This window comes from Hyposmocoma kahamanoa, unplaced genomic scaffold, assembly GCF_003589595.1.
Source record: "Hyposmocoma kahamanoa isolate Upper Pololo Valley unplaced genomic scaffold, ASM358959v1 192, whole genome shotgun sequence".
NCBI classification, from domain to species: Eukaryota; Metazoa; Arthropoda; class Insecta; order Lepidoptera; family Cosmopterigidae; genus Hyposmocoma; species Hyposmocoma kahamanoa.
Window position 1 is genome coordinate 98,788 of NW_020653719.1, and position 17,628 is coordinate 116,415.

Below are 17,628 nucleotides of genomic sequence, written 5' to 3' on the forward strand. Positions count from 1 at the left end.
TTTGCATTAGGTACTCTCAAAAAACGAACACGGAAACTTTCTCATTTATGGATCTTGCGACTTCTTCCCGGGCAAGTCCCGCAAAGTATGAAAATCCATTACCGTTAGCTGCTCTAAACTTCTAAATCTATCTACTAACAATTGATTAAAAGTTAACTATATAAACAAGCAATATAAAAACTCATACAGCCAACTGCCCACTGTACGTAATTGAGAGAATTAAAAATATGTACCATTAGATACCTCTCACATTTAAAAAAAGAAAAAGGCGGTAAAATAACATTTCTTCTAGCAATTGTCGTAACATGTGAAATATTACTTTTAATATTGATAAATATTTTTTTACTTCTTCTATTATATCATCTTCTTTAGTCTAATATTATTTCCTCACATTGTTTGAGAAAAGTACTAATATGTGCGTTGGCGGGAACGGCGATTGCTTGACTGGTATTACAAGGCTTTGCTGGCGTTAGGCCTTGTAATTCATACTTGTCCGGCAATCCCTTACTTCCCAGCCTCTTCAATAATGTATTTAAAAATAAAAGAATTTTGAAAGTTTCTATACCTAGGATGTGATTCATCAGGTGAACTATTGTAGATAAAATTGTTTTGATAAATGGTTAACTTGTATGGATAAGTTTCATTGTGATGATGTTACACCAAGAGACAACAGCATGAATAATTATAATATTACCTGGTACCAACATAAAACTAGGAATGTTTAAAGGTCTTGTCCAAATCATACCAAATCATAAAAAACATAAGCGTTTCTGTTATCGTTTCAATGTAAAAACATTTTTTAAATTTAGTTAACATTACATAACACATAGGGAGGAGGTGGTTAGGGTAGTGATTGTATGAACACTGCACTAGGTTCCTTCAAGTTTGAATTCATTTTGCATGATGATCAGGTAGAGTGGAGTCATCTGCCTGCCACGTATAAAAACGTACGTCACGTACTCCGGCATTTATAATAATAATAATAATGTAATAATAACGCACACACTCAACATAGTCCCGCACTAGGGAAATCCTGTGTTGCTGGTGCCATGAACACACACATAAACAACCACAAATTACACCCAAACTCACGAGAAACAAATGTAGGCCATACAAATATTTCTCCCGGCCCGGGAATCGAACCTGGGACCACCGCGTGTCAGTGCGGCATGGTAACCGTTCGGCCATGGAGGCAGTTAAATTATAAAAAAAAATTATGAATCGATGGCAAACTATATAGGTGATGAACCAGTTTCGCGCACTTTTCGGTAACCGATTTCAATAAAACTTGGCAAATAGATGTAATTCAACGAACTTTGGAGGTCGGTTTTTTAAAGTTATCTATTTTGAAAACCATATATTTCAAAAAAATAAGTATTTATTAAAATAGATTTATGACGTGTTGTTGGAAAAATTAGAGAGGTAGTTCTTATAAAATCCGTGACTTGGGTTCCAATCTAACTTTGTCGCTTATCCGGGATGTACGTTTCTTATAATTTGAGTGTTGTGTTGTGATTTCAATTGTTTTTGAAATCACAATATTTAAAATTTACTTATGTCGTTTTTGTTCTTGTGTGCGGGTGTATGAGTTAATTATTGGGGTTTGGCTATTATCAGTCTTCGAAAGCCTTGTTATTACTATTATTAATTTTGATCGACTTTTTTAAATTATATTAAATGTGTATAGTAATTACTTAAATCTTATGACAGTACCAGATGAAATGCTTAAAAATTGCTTAAGTCTTATGACAGTACCAGATGTAAAGAGTCTTCGACATACAATTGGGTTATATCCCTACATTGAACATTGATAAATTATTATATATTAATGTCATTAAGATGTATTAGTATATTCATACGTACAATGCTTATAACAAAATGAGATTTAACCCGGTGACTAATGTTAGTGGTCCATGCAAGCCTTCATAGATAAGCACCGAGCCTGTAAAAAAATATCCATGTATTTTATTTATTATGAATTTAAAAAATACAACAATTAAAATAAATAGTGTTTCATATGTTACAAAAAATAGTGCAGAGTTAATTTTATAAAATGGCATTACGTGCCAATAACCCCAAAAATAAAGCCACTTACGTTGTAGATTTTATGTATATTACACGTCAAACGTAAACGTATGCATGCAAATAGTGCTTCACGCTATTAATAATAAGCTACATTTAAATAGTGCAAAGATGTTTACAAGAAAAGAGGGAAAAGTTTCAAATCTAAAGGAAATACACACCTTAAAATAATCCCAATAGCGAACTAAATTAAAAAGTAGAATGGTCAAACATCTAAATGCGTCAACAGCTCCTGGACTAGAAAACTATACTATACTTAAAGGTTGACCAAGTCTGTCCTCGTTATCATAATTAACGCAATCGTTTTAGAATTACTTTAGATGTCAATATCTCGAAAGTTACCAAAATACAAATAAGTTAGTTATGACAAGGAGGCCAGAAGTACTCTATTAAAAAATCTTTTTATATATCAATCATTATCAGTGGCGAAGGTGGATATTTAAAAGAGGCAAGTGATGCAGGATACGAAGCGAATGCTACCTAATACTGAGCTTCAATTTCTTAGGGAATCGACGGGAATCGCGCCATTACCCCTTCGCCACTGTTATGTACAGTTTTTATAACAATATGCTGAAAGCATTTATATGATATATGGTATTTTTTAAAGTGTACTTATAAATTCTTATAGAAGGTATATAGGAAGGCAGACATGGAAGAGGAACACAGAATAAGTTGTTGGGTTTTTGCAAATTGAAAATGAAAATATTATTCTAGATTTTAAATAGCATATAATTTGTTTTTTAAAAGAAACCATATATTTCAGGTTTTTTATAGATACTTTCTCATGGTCACAGCCGCGCACTTACGCGATTTTAATGCGAATAAATAGTTTTTTTTTATGAAACCTAGTGACGAGATGAACAAGTCGTGCGCCTGATGACGCACCTGCCCATAACAGTTGCAGTGCCACTCAAAAATCACAGAGCTGATGGGCACTGCCACTGCACAAGTCACCCTGTGACTATGTTGACAAGTTCCATGTGAGTGTAATTTCACCTGCACCTAACCCTTTAAAACCGTAATGTGAAACAGTAATGTGTGCTTTACTGTAATGCTTACATTACTGCTTGGCGGCAGAAATAGCAGTATTAAGCTGGCAGTATTTCCGTACAGTTTCATTTCCAATGACAATAATTTGTTTAGACAGAAAAGACTGCGTCGCATCATATCTGCAGGCTAACGGGATGTTGTGGACAGGGCAGAATGGCGTGGACTTTTTTGACAGGACAGAAAGGCATTTACTACATCGACAAAAGCTTCAATTTAAATTTAAGAATTATTTCCAAGAATTTATAACATTAAATAATATATATTTGTGTAATTTTCAGGTTAGTTCTTTCTACCTAATTTCGGAGGCAATTTTTATTATTTAAATAATTTAGAATATTATCATGAAGTAATACTTAATATTCGAACGTAGTATTCTGAAATATTATTTAATATTACATGATACTATACTCGAAGACGTAAATAATAAAACTGCTACCGAAAATTAATTTGAAAATACCCCTTATTAATATTATTATTATTATTATAAGAAAAGTATACATTAATTGCTTAAACAAAACAATACGTATTCTATTTTATGTCCTGTTGCATTATAAATATATTTCTAGCTCAAAATATGAAACTATTTCAGTTATTGTGCAATTTGGTCAACTTACACAGATTGTAACAAAAAAGTGTGCGCGTTTTTCTTTTTTTCTCAGTTCTGCATAGCTTACAATTGAATATTTTTCCCATAGACTTACTATAGATTTAATTATCTCAGAATTTGGACCTCGACTTGTAGGAATGTAGTTGACGCAGCTGTCAACTTTTTACGAGTTTCCGTTAACGGTTGTCAGTTGCAGCAAAAGAATGGCTTAGGTTATGAATGCCGCGGTTTAGAAAAAAATATTGAAATCAATGGCTTGCCATTAGCAAGACTGACGCTGCGGGGGACGGGTAGGGAATGCAGTCGCTCAACGCGATACCGATCGGGGAAACTGGCAACTTGTGACAATCTTAGTATAAACTTGCAAGTCTCTAGTTGTGACAATTGACAATTTGATTGTTCACGAATTTCGGCAATCAAAAACAGTTGTCGATTACCGAAACTCTTAATAGAATTGTCTCACAAAATTGCTCCATCTGCGCAGCGCCTTATGCTCATTATAAATTTCATGCACATCGATTGATGAAAGGCCGAGAGTATGCAATGTGCAATTTGAATGGATGCCAAGAAATCTTCGTTTGTTTCGCTTACTGCGTCTTGACAAGTTTTATTGCTAAACAGCAATATAGCTTTAAAAATGCTGTAAATAATACTAATTCCCCGGACAAATGTCCAATTGGTATTTAGTAAGGGGAACCAATAACATCGTTCCTCTCTGACATTTTCGCCGCAACCAAGTATAAGACGAAAATCTTACTCAGCTTTAAAAAGTGAGTATTCTCTAGTAATCGTTCAATGACTACGGAATTTTAGAACGAAGTTGATTAAATTATAGTCCAAAACGTGTTTGTTATATCGATTATCGAGACTAAGGCTATAAGACGGACTGCAGGTGTGCAGTTAACACGTTCAACTAGTTGAAAACTATATCGAGTTCTTAAGTTTTCGCGATTGTTGCACATAGGAAATGAAATAATTTTAAATCGCGTATATTTGTTTTTTACAGTTGACGGTTGACGTCAACCGTGACCATGGGACCTGCTCCTTTGCAGGAAAAGTCGGTTTGTTTTAAAAAACAAATATACGCAATTTAAATCCGGAAAAATAGTCTAATTTCCTAGTTGAAGACTATTTCAACTAGTTGAACGTGGTAGTGGTCAACTGCTTGTAGTCGGCAATTCAACAACATGCAATCGGTTGTAGTTGCATGGGCCGTGTACAGTTTGTTGTGCAACTGATAATCGATAGTCCGAGAATCAAAAGCAGCAAGTGATATTCTTAAGTAGTTTATGTTCATCTTAATCTTGCGTAAAGTATGTACATTCAAATTTCCCTAGTAAATTATCTTCTATTTCAAAATGTCACAATAATGGTTGAATTCATATAGCGCATTCATGTATTTGTTTTCGATTATTCCGCAATCAGTGCCTTTACCATGAGATTACAGTAACAGTTCTCGCTGGCGACCGCCTAAAATATTTCTATATAAAATGATGTCTCTTCTCGTGACCGCTAGAGGCGCTGTATAATTTGCTATACAACATTTGTGGAGTTATTTACGCGGTCGTTAGCGACAACGTCACAGTAATTTCGTAGCACAGTAGTACACTAATTAACACTTTTCCGCATGACAAGTGTCATTACTATTGTAGTATTGTGTATATACAATAACAACAATTTTGGGTTTTAATTTTTGGCGCAACATTGATACGAGTAGTAACATTATGTTTCCATTTCGACACTTTCCGTTTACACTGAGCTCGTGCAGTCAGTTTCAACTGCATGCAGTTAAAAATACGGCTCCACGGATGCAGTCGGTCTGATAGCAGTCTGACCAGAGCGTTAGGTTAGGAGACCTTTTTGTTATTTAATTATGAATTAGACCGTTTTGTTACAATCTGTACTGAAAATTGGGTATCATTTACAATGTTCGATGGTGATGCGGATGAGGCACTGTTATTTTAAACAGAATTAAGAGGGAGCAGAGGAAAAATTCCTAATCTTCGATTTGATTTTAGAGGGGTATATCCATTTTAAAGTTAAAAATAAAATATTGTATGACTAACTACACGATATATTAAGCATAGACATTAATTAGAAACATAAAATAATAAAGTTTCCTCGATAGATAAAAATCACGAAATAACCTCTAATTTTCACATTTTTTCGATTTATCCTCGAAATGCTACAAGTTATCAGGACAAAAATTAGATAATTAATTATATTTATGCATGATCGACAACTGTTACTATGAATTTTTTAAAACCCTTTACTTTAAGAGCTATTCCGCTAAAACGAATTTGGTACTTTTAATGCGCAAAATTCAACATCTCCTGTCGCATGTCACGCGAACTTCAGGCATATATTTGTTTCACAAATTTGGGCGGAGCCAACGTCAAAACTTTTTTGGCGTGAGAGCTGTTAACAAGTAGTAAAAAACATGGGTTTAAATAATGGGTATCACAGGTACCGAAATCGGGTATTTTTGTATTTTAATTGAGAATTCCAATTTTAAAAAGAGTATTTGATTCGCAATTTTGAATAGTATTTTTTAAACGCACGTAATTATTTTGAAAATTGTAAAGAAAACACTCGGCTGTACACTTTATATTTCGTATAAAATGGTGAATGTCACTCAATATCACACTCAATTAGTACTTACAGAAGTTTTTGCGCTTTAGAGCCAGTTAAGAATCTAGAAAATAAAATAAAGATTATTATAAAAAAACAAGAGACATACTATCACTTCAATGTTTCCCAATACCTACTAAAAGGTTATTTGAATGCAGGATTATGCAATAGTTATGCGCACGGTTAAATAATCATAAAGATCAATTTTGCTCGCTGACACCCATACTTATACCCCATTCGCACCACCTTTAGATAACTCAACTATATATTATAGAACTCTGTGGCAAGCTATTTCTATGATGCAGATAATATGATCATAATATAATGGAGGTTCACAAGCTGACATATTAAAAGTTTCCGGAAGCACCAAGCAGTCAAAAAGTAAAATTCCTTAGAGAAGTTTGCAGTTACAAATATGAGCCTTATAATAATTTCCCTAGTGCCCGAAATAATAATTTTGTGCATATATTTGAAAAAGTTATGTCTATCGTAAATCAAGAATATAAAATGCAGACCCTACACCATAGAGAAGTAGGTCGATAGAACCATCCTAAATGGCCTGATTACCTGACTCTCGAATGCAGTGCTGCCCGTTCTTCAGAAGGCGTGTCTCTGAGGAAGGTGGAAGATAGATTGAGGACCACCATAAGACAGCAAAGCAGCAAGGGGCCTAGAATGGCGCCCTCTGGACCCAGGTAGAAGATACCTCCGGCTATGGCTAGACCCGTTACGTAGGGATGACCGCCGCTGAAAAATAATTTTAAGTTATTGGCGACATCCATAGTTCTGTTGTAATCTGCATCGATATATAAACACTCTGCGTTTTTGTACAGACAAAATAAGCGCGCATTTGACCTCTATCTCACCTGATGTTTGTGAAAATGATGGTGAGGTCGACGATGGAGCTTGCACACCTATATGTATAATGCCTATTCACTCTTATATATTATAGCGTTCAGGGAACAAATATGCAAGCCCCTGCTTAGTTACATTCGATATCGTATACCATATAATTAAGGAACCGTAACGCTGCGTGCGAATCTTGGGATACATCCACAACACAGGGATGGAAGCCTAGCCTACGTCTAGTCGCCCGATGATAGAAAGGGGATGATGGTATTATTACATGCAATTCTCTTGTAGTTTCCGTGATACCGATCTTAAGTAAGGAGCTAATAAATAAATAACGCACACACTCAACATAGCCCCGCACTAGGGAAACCCTGTGTCGCGGGTGCCATGGACACACACTTAGATAACCACAAATTACACCCAAACTCACGAGAGAAATAATTGTAGGCCATACAACTATTTCTCTCGGCCCGGGAATCGAACCTGGGACCTCTGCGTGGCAGTCCGGCATGGTAACCGTTCGGCCACGGAGGCAGTTCAGCTCGATAAATTCTGTAGAATACTGATAAGCAAGCAACTTTACAGCGGTGTTCAAGGCTTTGCAGCTTCGCCTCTACTAAATTCGAGTCACCGATAAGGCGTTCTTGACACTTTTCTCTATGGAATCCATGGTGGCCAGATAGTATTTAGCAGATCCATATCATACGTGGCAGCAGTACTCCATACATGATCGGAAATGTGCTTGGTATAGCTGAGCAACTATCGCAGTGTGAAGTAACGCCCCACCTTGGAAATAATGCCAAGATACCTGGCTGCATTTATTGCTATAGATTCCATGTAACTACCGAAGTTCAAATTAAACGATAGGTCCATTCCTAGAAGTTGGAGACAGTCGGCTATCGGTATGCATATATTACGAAACCGATAAGCCTTTTGGCATTTCGCAATGGAATCCCACCTGGGATTCCATTTGTGCTTTTCAGTGCTTTTCGTTTAAACGCCCACCTCTACCTAGAGGTGGGCGTTTAAACGAAAAGCACTTAAAAAGTCTGCTTTTTGAAATAAATTTTTCATTTTAAGCGTAAGCGTTATTTAACGTTTTACTTTTTAAGCGTCAAAGTAAAAAGCGTGTGAAAAACGCTTTTACAAGCACGCTTTTTAAACGTACGTTTTAACGTTAAAAAATAAGCAGTTTTTCCCATTTCAACGGTTAACAACTACAAAGTTAAACAACTTATGTTTTTGAACGCTTTTAAACGCCAATGAACAAAAAGTTAATATAATAATGTTGTCATAGATAAAAATATAACTCGTTTTTTTACAAAAAACTTACTTATCTTAAAACCTTTAGTGGTCTACTTTTGCTTTTCGCTGTCAACACAACGTTGCAAGCTTTTTAACGTAAAAGTCTATGCGCTTAAAGTTTTCTAAACGATTTTGTCAGCTTCAAACTAAAAAGCGTTTAAGTGAAAAAGCGTTTAATAAAGCACGCTTTTTTAAACAAAGCATAACAAGTAAACGTTTAAAAAAATAAGCTGTTTTTCCCATCTCTAATCCCAGGTATGGTATTTAGTAGATTCATCCCATAGGTGGCAGCAGTACTTCATATACGACCGGAATTTTGTTTGGTACGTGAGAAGTATCGGGTTTTAATTTTAGTGTTTTAACTTTTCTAAAATAGGTTCGGTACTGATGGCTAATCTTGTAAGGTGAAAGACAGCGCCACGGCATTTATATACTGTTTTATTTTATTAGACGTTAGTATAGTGTAGTTTATATTAGTGACGATCCAATTATACTCTTGGTTTTGTATTCGCAATTGTAATATTGTGCCTCTAATGATAAGAAATGAATGGTACTATCACATTGTTAATATTAATTAATCAAATATGTTAACTTTACTATTTTGGCGCGAAGTAAGGTAATTACTCATTAAAAATGTTATTTGCACTGATACGCTGACTAGATAAATATAATTAATTATATGTGCTCAGAACAGCGATTGTCCGACAACAGTGCTGTACATAATTGACATTATTATCAATAACTTTTCTATTAAGTTAAAATAAATAATATATGATAAGGTCAATTATATTCATTCAATGCACTTATAACATTGATCATATCAGCTTAGGGTTACATTTGCATCTGAGTAGTAAAAACATCATATATAGACCGTCTACATACAACAATTGTGAAAGACATTCCCGTAGTCGTTCGTGAATTTACATATTGTGGACCCGCTTTAAGGTGTTTTCAAATTTAAAACTTTTACTTGTCCATTTCTAACTAATGCTTTCAATAAGTGGACTTGATGGCTATCATAATGTTAAATGGGACAGTATGGGGAAATCCGAAACCATAGAATATACAAGGAAATATTTTATTGTGAAAACAATTTTGGCATAGTCAATGTTCTGGTCAAGCGTGAGTTGTATATAAAAATGAATAAAATTGATCAAATTTTTTTATTGCTGATTGACTCCGTTTGATGATAGGATCATTTCATTGTATTTATTCTTAATTATTTATATTGGAAGAAAAATTACGGGACAGCAAAAGTTGGTCAAATTTCATAAAATATTTTATCATACAAAATGATGAGCATTTTCAGTTTCTTATGAGGATTATTTCATTGTATCAGAAGAAATAATTGGGACAGCTGAAGTTGGTCAAAATAATTTAAAAAAAATTTCATACACAACGAATAAATTAGCAAATTTTATTACTAACAAAATAAAATTAAAAAAATATCTTTGGCTTTTTATTTTTAAAAGGAAATGCAAATAATCTCTTATTTCTTTTGTCTATGGTTTGCTGACTTTTATGGAAATTAATTATGTGGATTTTAATCTTGACAGTTAGTGTATGGATTATTAATAATTTATTTATGCAACGAAACACTTTATTTTTCACAAACCAAAACTATAGATTATATTTCTTGGCCTTGGACATTGACAGGGGAATCTGCCTTACGAATGAGCAGTAGAGTTTAATCAATATAACGATATCAAATGTAATTTGCTTACATATGAAATAAATGTGATTTTAGTTTGAGTTTAACATTTCATTTAATTCTCTAATGCAATGAAAATAAAACGACGACATTTATTCCAAGAAACTTACTCTTTAATTTCAGCATAAACAGCAGCGTCCAAAAAGGCGATTGGCGCAGCCTGCGCTATGGGCAACATTAAGGCTGCCATCGGCCGGCCCTGTAGCCACACGTCTAGCGCTGCTGGTATACCAGCCAGATACGGCCCTAGGAATGGCGCAGCGCCTAATACAGCAGCTAAAACTGGGCAAAGGAAAAAAACGGTGTCAGTTATCAACAACAATTCAAGTCTATATGTTTGGTAAACTAGATTTTAGTGCTTACCTTAAATTTGTTTTAATGCGAAATGCTAGGGCAAAAATATTTTCTCATAACTACAAAGAATAGACCCAAGTAATGTTAAAATACTGTTTCCCTTTTTTTATATAGTAAAAAGCAATTTTAAATTAAACAACATAACATATTATATTGGCAACGTCACTTATGTTGCTCTGGTTCCAAAGTAAGTAACTAAAGTACTTGTTTATGGGAATCGGAGACAACGGCGGTATCACAAACACCGCACCAGACTCGAGACAATATAGTTTTAGCTAGATTTCTACATTGATCCGGCCAGGGATCGAACCCGGGAACTCAGAGATGGCGACATCACGAAAACCGGTGTGCAAACCACTCGACCATGAAGGTCGTAAATCGCATCTGCGATTTCTAGTATAAATTGATCACCTACGAAATGAAGGGTATCAATTTGCAACGAAATGTTATATATAGAATATATATATATATATATATATACATATACACAGATATATATATATATATATATAGATATAAATGTAATATAGGTTTTCTTGTATTTTCCAAAAAAAAATACTGATTGCAGACAGGTCGCACTAGTCAAGAGGATTTAGCAGTAAAATGAATACGATTAAAAAATCAATAAGATATTTTAATTTATTTTTAGACATTTAGGTCTCTTTGTTCTCTGTCGTTTTTGGCGATCTAATTTGCGCGTACACATACTTATAAAAATCCAAAGCCTTTTGTCTGTCGTAATCATTCATGCATTCACTTCCAACACATTGGCTTGTATATTCACTAACAGAAGTCTTCGTTTCCGAAGTGGTTCTTTGATGATCAGTATTTCTCAATGTTTCAACGAAATCGTTTAGTGAGTCAAAAACACCTTTCACTGTAGTTTTATTCATTCTATTTAGTTGATTATTTGTCAATTTACTTTGATCAATATCTGTCATAGCTGCACTCGCGTCTCCATTCTGTGAATTAGCATGTCTGACAACATAAATTGTAGACGTTGGTTCTATGATATATTCCTCAGTTGTCACTTCATCGTGCTGTTGTCTATCGTTGTATAACAAACACATTAATCGAGCATCGAGTTTCAATTGACACATATTACTATCAATAAGTTTCTTTATAATTTCAAGAGGAAGTATACATGGCGCTGATACACAAGTATTGTTAGACTTTACGTCTAATATTAAATTGCTGTACTCAGTATTAATTGGACCAGTTTTTAGAAACGCTACATTACGGCATTTACAATCAAATTGATTGTTACTGAATATTACTGTTGTACCAATCGATTTGCAATTTGTGTATTCTATCAATAATGAATGCGGTGCGATTGATCTAATTTTGTTTTTTGAGAAGTTAAATATTCTCGAAATACCTTTATTGGCACATTTGATGCTATTAAAAGCATTCCGCAGAACTGTATCGATGTCATTGTTTACAAATTCAATGTTACCCGCTTTCAGAAGGAAACCGTTAGCAGATATTTCCTTAAACATATTTTCTGTTATGTATAAATTATCTGCAGTTATGTTTATAGTTCTGCCTGTCAAGTCTCCGAAAGAATTCTGTGAAATAGTAGCTGTCGTGGTTTGTATATTTATGCTATTATAATCTAGAGTAGCTATATTGCTATTTTGTATGGAGAAAATAGCATTATCACCCATTATAGCATCTATAGCGTGATTTTCAATGTTAGCTATCGTTACGTTGTCGAATTCGATAACTTTGATTTCAGTCACGTTACGTATAGCGTTAGTGTTAACTAAATTAATTTTGCTGTTCACGACACGTATTTTTTTTAATGTCGGCGATCCAGCACATTTTAATTCGTTATTTGTACTAGGATTCTTGAACATCATTGGTGGTAATGACAGGATTTCTCTTACGTTTTCTATTGTGAATTCTGGTGGCGTTTGCTGTAATGAACTGGTGGCTAAGGAAACAAATTCTAGTCTATCACAGTCTTTTATTTTGAAATGTTGCAATTGCGATGGCCTTTGGAGAAGTGGACAGTCCAATATTACGCGGATATCTTTACAATTTTGGACGGTGACACTCCTTATTTGGTCTGAGTAAAAATCCTTTATGTGGATTACGAAATTCTAAAACAATATAGAACTAATTAGAGAACATATATTTTGTAACTAATTAGCAATGGTCTAAACAGTGTTCCAAACGAGTACATAAATGTTTACGTATAAATGCAAGGAGTGACATACAGTGGTTAAAATCACCACATATTACTCTTGCGGATTCCGGATTTCAGGTTATAGTTTTGCTTCACCGTAAGAAAAACTTTGAAGAAGAAGTTGAAGTTGGATTGGTTGAATTTAAACTAATTCTAGTAGCGCCATGTAAAAAATGCAGTTGATAGCTAACCTTTCACGAAGTAAACGTTTTTTATGAGCTACAAGCACATCCTTGTTTTAACTTATGCAGATATTATAGACACTTTTATATTTAACCATAATATAAAAATTGTAATAGTGTAAAAACAAACGTTAAATAGCTCTTTTACATTGGTATGGAATGGTAACTGGATGGAATGTGGATGGTATGAAAATATGCACAGTTACGGCAAGCTGGGAAATTTCCAGTAATTCGAAAAAGTAATTAATTAATACTTGGTCATTTTAACCACTACGCGTATTTCCTTGTATCTATGTGTTGATATTTATGTACTTATTTGGAACACCCTATTACCGCCATTGCTAATTAAAAAAATCACAAAGTGTAACAATGGTTGAAAACAGAATTTAAAAAAAATGTCTCATTTAAAATACACGATCGACTGGACGCATTTATGTACGACCGAGTCAAAAACTGAAATCGTGAATTTTGAAATTACGACATTTTACGATAAAACTGCTGTTATCTTACACGGTGTTAATTTTTTATCGGTAAACATAAATAAACAATTGGTACTTACATCGTCCTTAACATTCGAACACGAATAAACAATATCGTTCTGTGCATTATTTGCACAATGCCATTCAGATTGTTGACAATTAATTAATTTTATTCGAACGGCACTGCTCAATGGCAATAATCCGACGACACACACGAGTAATGTGCAGTTCATTGTCACAGAAACAAGTGAATGTTGAAATAACAAATGAACCTAGTTTTACGAAATTAATATAAGGTTTTTCACGCGAAATGTTGATGCTGGTACGATGTACTCGTAATAAACACGTGACAACGACTGTGAGATAATTCTCTGCTAAGCAGTGTAGTGCAAAAAATACGACATTATCTGTTTATACTAAAATAATTTCAAGATCAATGACCCAGGAGTGAAAACATATATAGCATATTTCGCCGGTCGAATATTAAATAAGTTATATATTTTTTAAATATATTACAATTGTATAATTTATAATAAATATTAATCTTAATGTACTTACGTTTCAATAGATCGTACAACTGACATTGAGATAAACATCTTGAGTACAAATAAGTGTACCGTGATTACAATACCACTTATAACGAAATTGTTATAGGACAGGTGTTAAGCTTTTCGTGGTTGTTTATTAAACTACTATCACATAAGTTATAGTTGTGATGACGCTAACCTCCTTTCTGGTGCCTGGTCACTTATTTTTAAAAATTTTGAATGGTCCTCGAATTTCTTTTTCCTTATTTTCTGTCGTCATTCCTATTAAAAATTCTTAAAACATGAGGACGTGCCCATAAATCATGCTAAACTGCACGTAGATTACAATTCAAATTATATAGTTACATAGGCTTTTTCGACTTTCTTTTTCCTCTTTCATCATCTCCTACAATAAATCTTGAGGACCGAGTCTTCTGCATTCTCATTTCTCTAAGGCGAAGCGAATAGTTACGAGTATCTTACCACGATATAATTTTATTTACAACCTTGGCGGCCCCACTGTTAGCACAGTGGACGCTGAATAAGGAGATCCCGATGCGATTCGCGGTGGGACCAATTTGGGAAATCAACTTTTCAAAATTGTATCGATTTTATTTTACTATACCAAGTGCCGGAAAGAACAAGTCGTGCGCCCGGTGGTAAACGATACGCTTGTCCATAGCAGTTGCAGTGTCACTTAAAGATTTGAGGGTCATTGCTACTGTGCTCGTCATTGTGATATATAAGTTGATAAGTCCCGTTTGCTTGTAATTTCATTCATTTCATTTTTAATTTCACCAGCATCCTTACCCTTCAAAACACAGCAGAAATAGGTAAGGTGGTAGTAATTTTCTGGACGAAGACGTTTACAAGGAGCTACTATAATTTTATAATTGTTGTACTAAGGAAATGAATTTTTTTAACGGATTTAGATCTGCAAAATAAGTTTTCTAAATTGATTCTCATCTGGGTGTGCTGGGTTGTGCCCCGGAGTGAATTCCGTTCGTCTGGTACTTATAATGCAGGGACTTCTTTAATATGAGACCAGGTAATTTTGGTGTGATTGTGTAGCACATTTTTATTACATTATATTATTATTTTTTGCTGATATTAAAACTCTATGGTAACAATGTTGTTAACTCCTCAACAAGTATTGACAATAAACTCACTCCCAGAGTGGCTCAAATTGTCGCAGTCAGGTGACGCGGAAAATGTGTCTTTCAAAGAAATAAGTTATTGTTGAGAATAAGTTACACTTCGCATTACCCGTGGCGGCACAAGCTGCCAATGACAGGTTGCAGGAAGCTTTACTCTTTTTAACCGGCTTCAAAAAAAAGGAGGAGGTTCTCAATTCCACAGTACGTTTTTTTGTGTTGTTACGCGATAACTCCGGTATTTGTGAACCGATTTTCACGACACTTTTTTGTTGGAAAGAGGGTACCTCCATAGTGGTCCCATTTAATTTTGAAGAAAATGATCCACCTCTAAGAGTGGCTGTTCACGCATGAAGATTAATTTTTATAAATAGCGCCTAAATTTTATTATAAGGAGCAATTATTTTACTGGTTGATTTTGCTATTCTCTAATTCAAGGCATTTTAACAGACTTCAGTTTTGAAGGAGGAGGTTCTCGATTCGTCTCTATCTTCTTTTTTTTGTATGTATGTTACGCGATAACTCCGGTATTTGTGAACCGATTTTCATGATTCTTTTTTGTTGGAAAGGGGGTACTTCCATAGTGGTCCCATTTCATTTTGAAGAAAAGCATCCACCTCGAAGGGTGGCTGTTCACGCATGAAGATTCATTTTTATAAATAGCGCCTAACTTTAATTTAGGAGCAATTACTTTAATGGTTGATTTTGCTATTTCTCCAATTCAAGTAAGAACCGATTTTTATTATCTCCTGTATCAAGTTCGGTATAGTGGCGAACTAGGGGATATTCCAATAAAATTTGGCAAATAGACGTAATTCCAGGTACTTTTCAGGTCGTTTTTTTTTTTAGTAGGTACTTTGTACTGAGATTATGTTGTATTTTGCATTCAGAGAAATTTCTACTTTTTTCTTTTTATTTTTGTAGAGAATTATGTTCTATACCATAATGCATTATGCAGTGCAGCGTGGCGCCGCTTGCAGCGTGTTGTTTTTAATTTTTAATTTAAAGAAATCTAACCTAATCTTGTAGAAGATGAAGTTTAAGTTACGTCGCTTGTTTGGCCTGGCTGCGGCAATGTGACTCGACCGATAGAGGAGACGTATAATGAGTAGACGATGAATACTATTAAAATGAAATATGTTAAAAAAGTAACCGTCAATTTCCGTCAAATTCGAATAGCTCCGAAGCAAGTACTTTAAAAAATGCCACTGTAATTGGGTATGAAATTATTTTATCGCTGTAATGTTTGTAGCGTAAGGCTAAGTTCAGATGACAAAAATATAAAAGCGCGTTATTAAAAATCGCGCGTATAGATTTTACATATGTCAGTTCATATGTACGCGCGGTGTCGCGCGTTAATGTGCCGTAAAGCTGCGTTCAGAGAAAATTATAACTTTTTTATAAAATATAAAACCGACCTCAATATTTCGTGGAATTATATCTGTTTGCCCAGAATTATTGAAATTGTTTACCATAAAGTGCGCGAAACCGGATTCATCACCTAGTTTGCCACCCTTACAGGTGGAATATTTTCTTCAAATTTAAATAGTACCAATAACGAGGTGCTCTCTTTCCAACAAAATCATCGAAATCGGTTCACAGATGCTGTAATAATCGCATAACATACATACACACAGAAAAAAAATACGTTGAATTGAGAATCCCCACTTTTTTTGAAATCGGTTAATAATACTTCAAAACGTGCGCCACCGCTACAAACGCGCGTTTAGAATTATAGGCACAGACAGTGTACCCGTTCATATGACAGTGGGTTTCGTTCCCTGTAAACATTTGCGCGCATCGCGTTTTGCCTTGCGTCATTTGAACGTTCTAACGGACGTCGACGCGCAGTAGGTGTGCGTCTATCTGAACCTAACCTTAAACGTAACTTACCGGAAGGTAGGTAGACCACTTTGGCACCAAACAGATTGTGGACCAACCACGTCCACAGGCCGTAGAAAAGCGCCATTTTGAAAGACGCTCTAAAAACCTGCAATAATAAGAAACATTACAGTCAAGTCATTCTATTAATATCCAAAGATCTAAAACTATACACCATCGCCGGATCGCTCTTGTGTTTAACGATCGTTTTAAGTATTTGGATATTGTACATCTTCCAAAAACTGAATTTAGAGCCGCTATTATAGATGTATTGAGTACCATTAAGCTTTTAACTGGAATTTAGAACACCTCTTCCTATGTTCTTAGCATTATTATTTATTAACTAATATCTTATTTTTAAGTTAAGTGGCAACATGAACATTATAACAGTAATTCGTGGATGACGTTGTTGGTAGTACATACTTATATGTAAATTAGTAATAAGACCGTTTGTTGTTAGTTTTGTACTGTTTTTTTCCCGAATAAAATAAATAAAAAATGTCTCGGAAAACGTGTGAAGTCCCCAAACAGCATTGGGCCAGCGTGGCGGACTACGGCCTTTAATCATCGTCTGAGAGGAGACCCGTGCTCAGCAGTGGGATATATAAAATGGGTTAATAAT

The 17,628-nt window shown here is 34.6% G+C and overlaps 1 protein-coding gene across 3 annotated transcripts in view; it reads right to left on the minus strand.

Annotated features, from left to right (window-relative positions):
- Positions 1-1,709: 1,709 nt before the first annotated feature.
- Positions 1,710-17,628, minus strand: part of LOC113226431 (transmembrane protein 245) — a 29,941-nt gene continuing 14,022 nt past the window's right edge. The window contains exons 10-14 of one of the 3 annotated variants that reach the window (XM_026459042.1): positions 17,019-17,115; positions 10,349-10,520; positions 6,938-7,117; positions 2,244-2,266; positions 1,710-1,942 (exon numbers count right to left, since the gene is read on the minus strand). In XM_026459042.1, the coding sequence (XP_026314827.1) occupies positions 2,245-2,266; positions 6,938-7,117; positions 10,349-10,520; positions 17,019-17,115 (471 nt within the window). In that variant the 3' untranslated portion in view covers positions 1,710-1,942; position 2,244. Of the gene's footprint in view, positions 1,943-2,243; positions 2,267-6,401; positions 6,435-6,937; positions 7,118-10,348; positions 10,521-17,018; positions 17,116-17,628 lie in introns of all 3 variants that reach the window. The other 2 variants (XM_026459040.1, XM_026459043.1) reach the window with 2 other exon arrangements.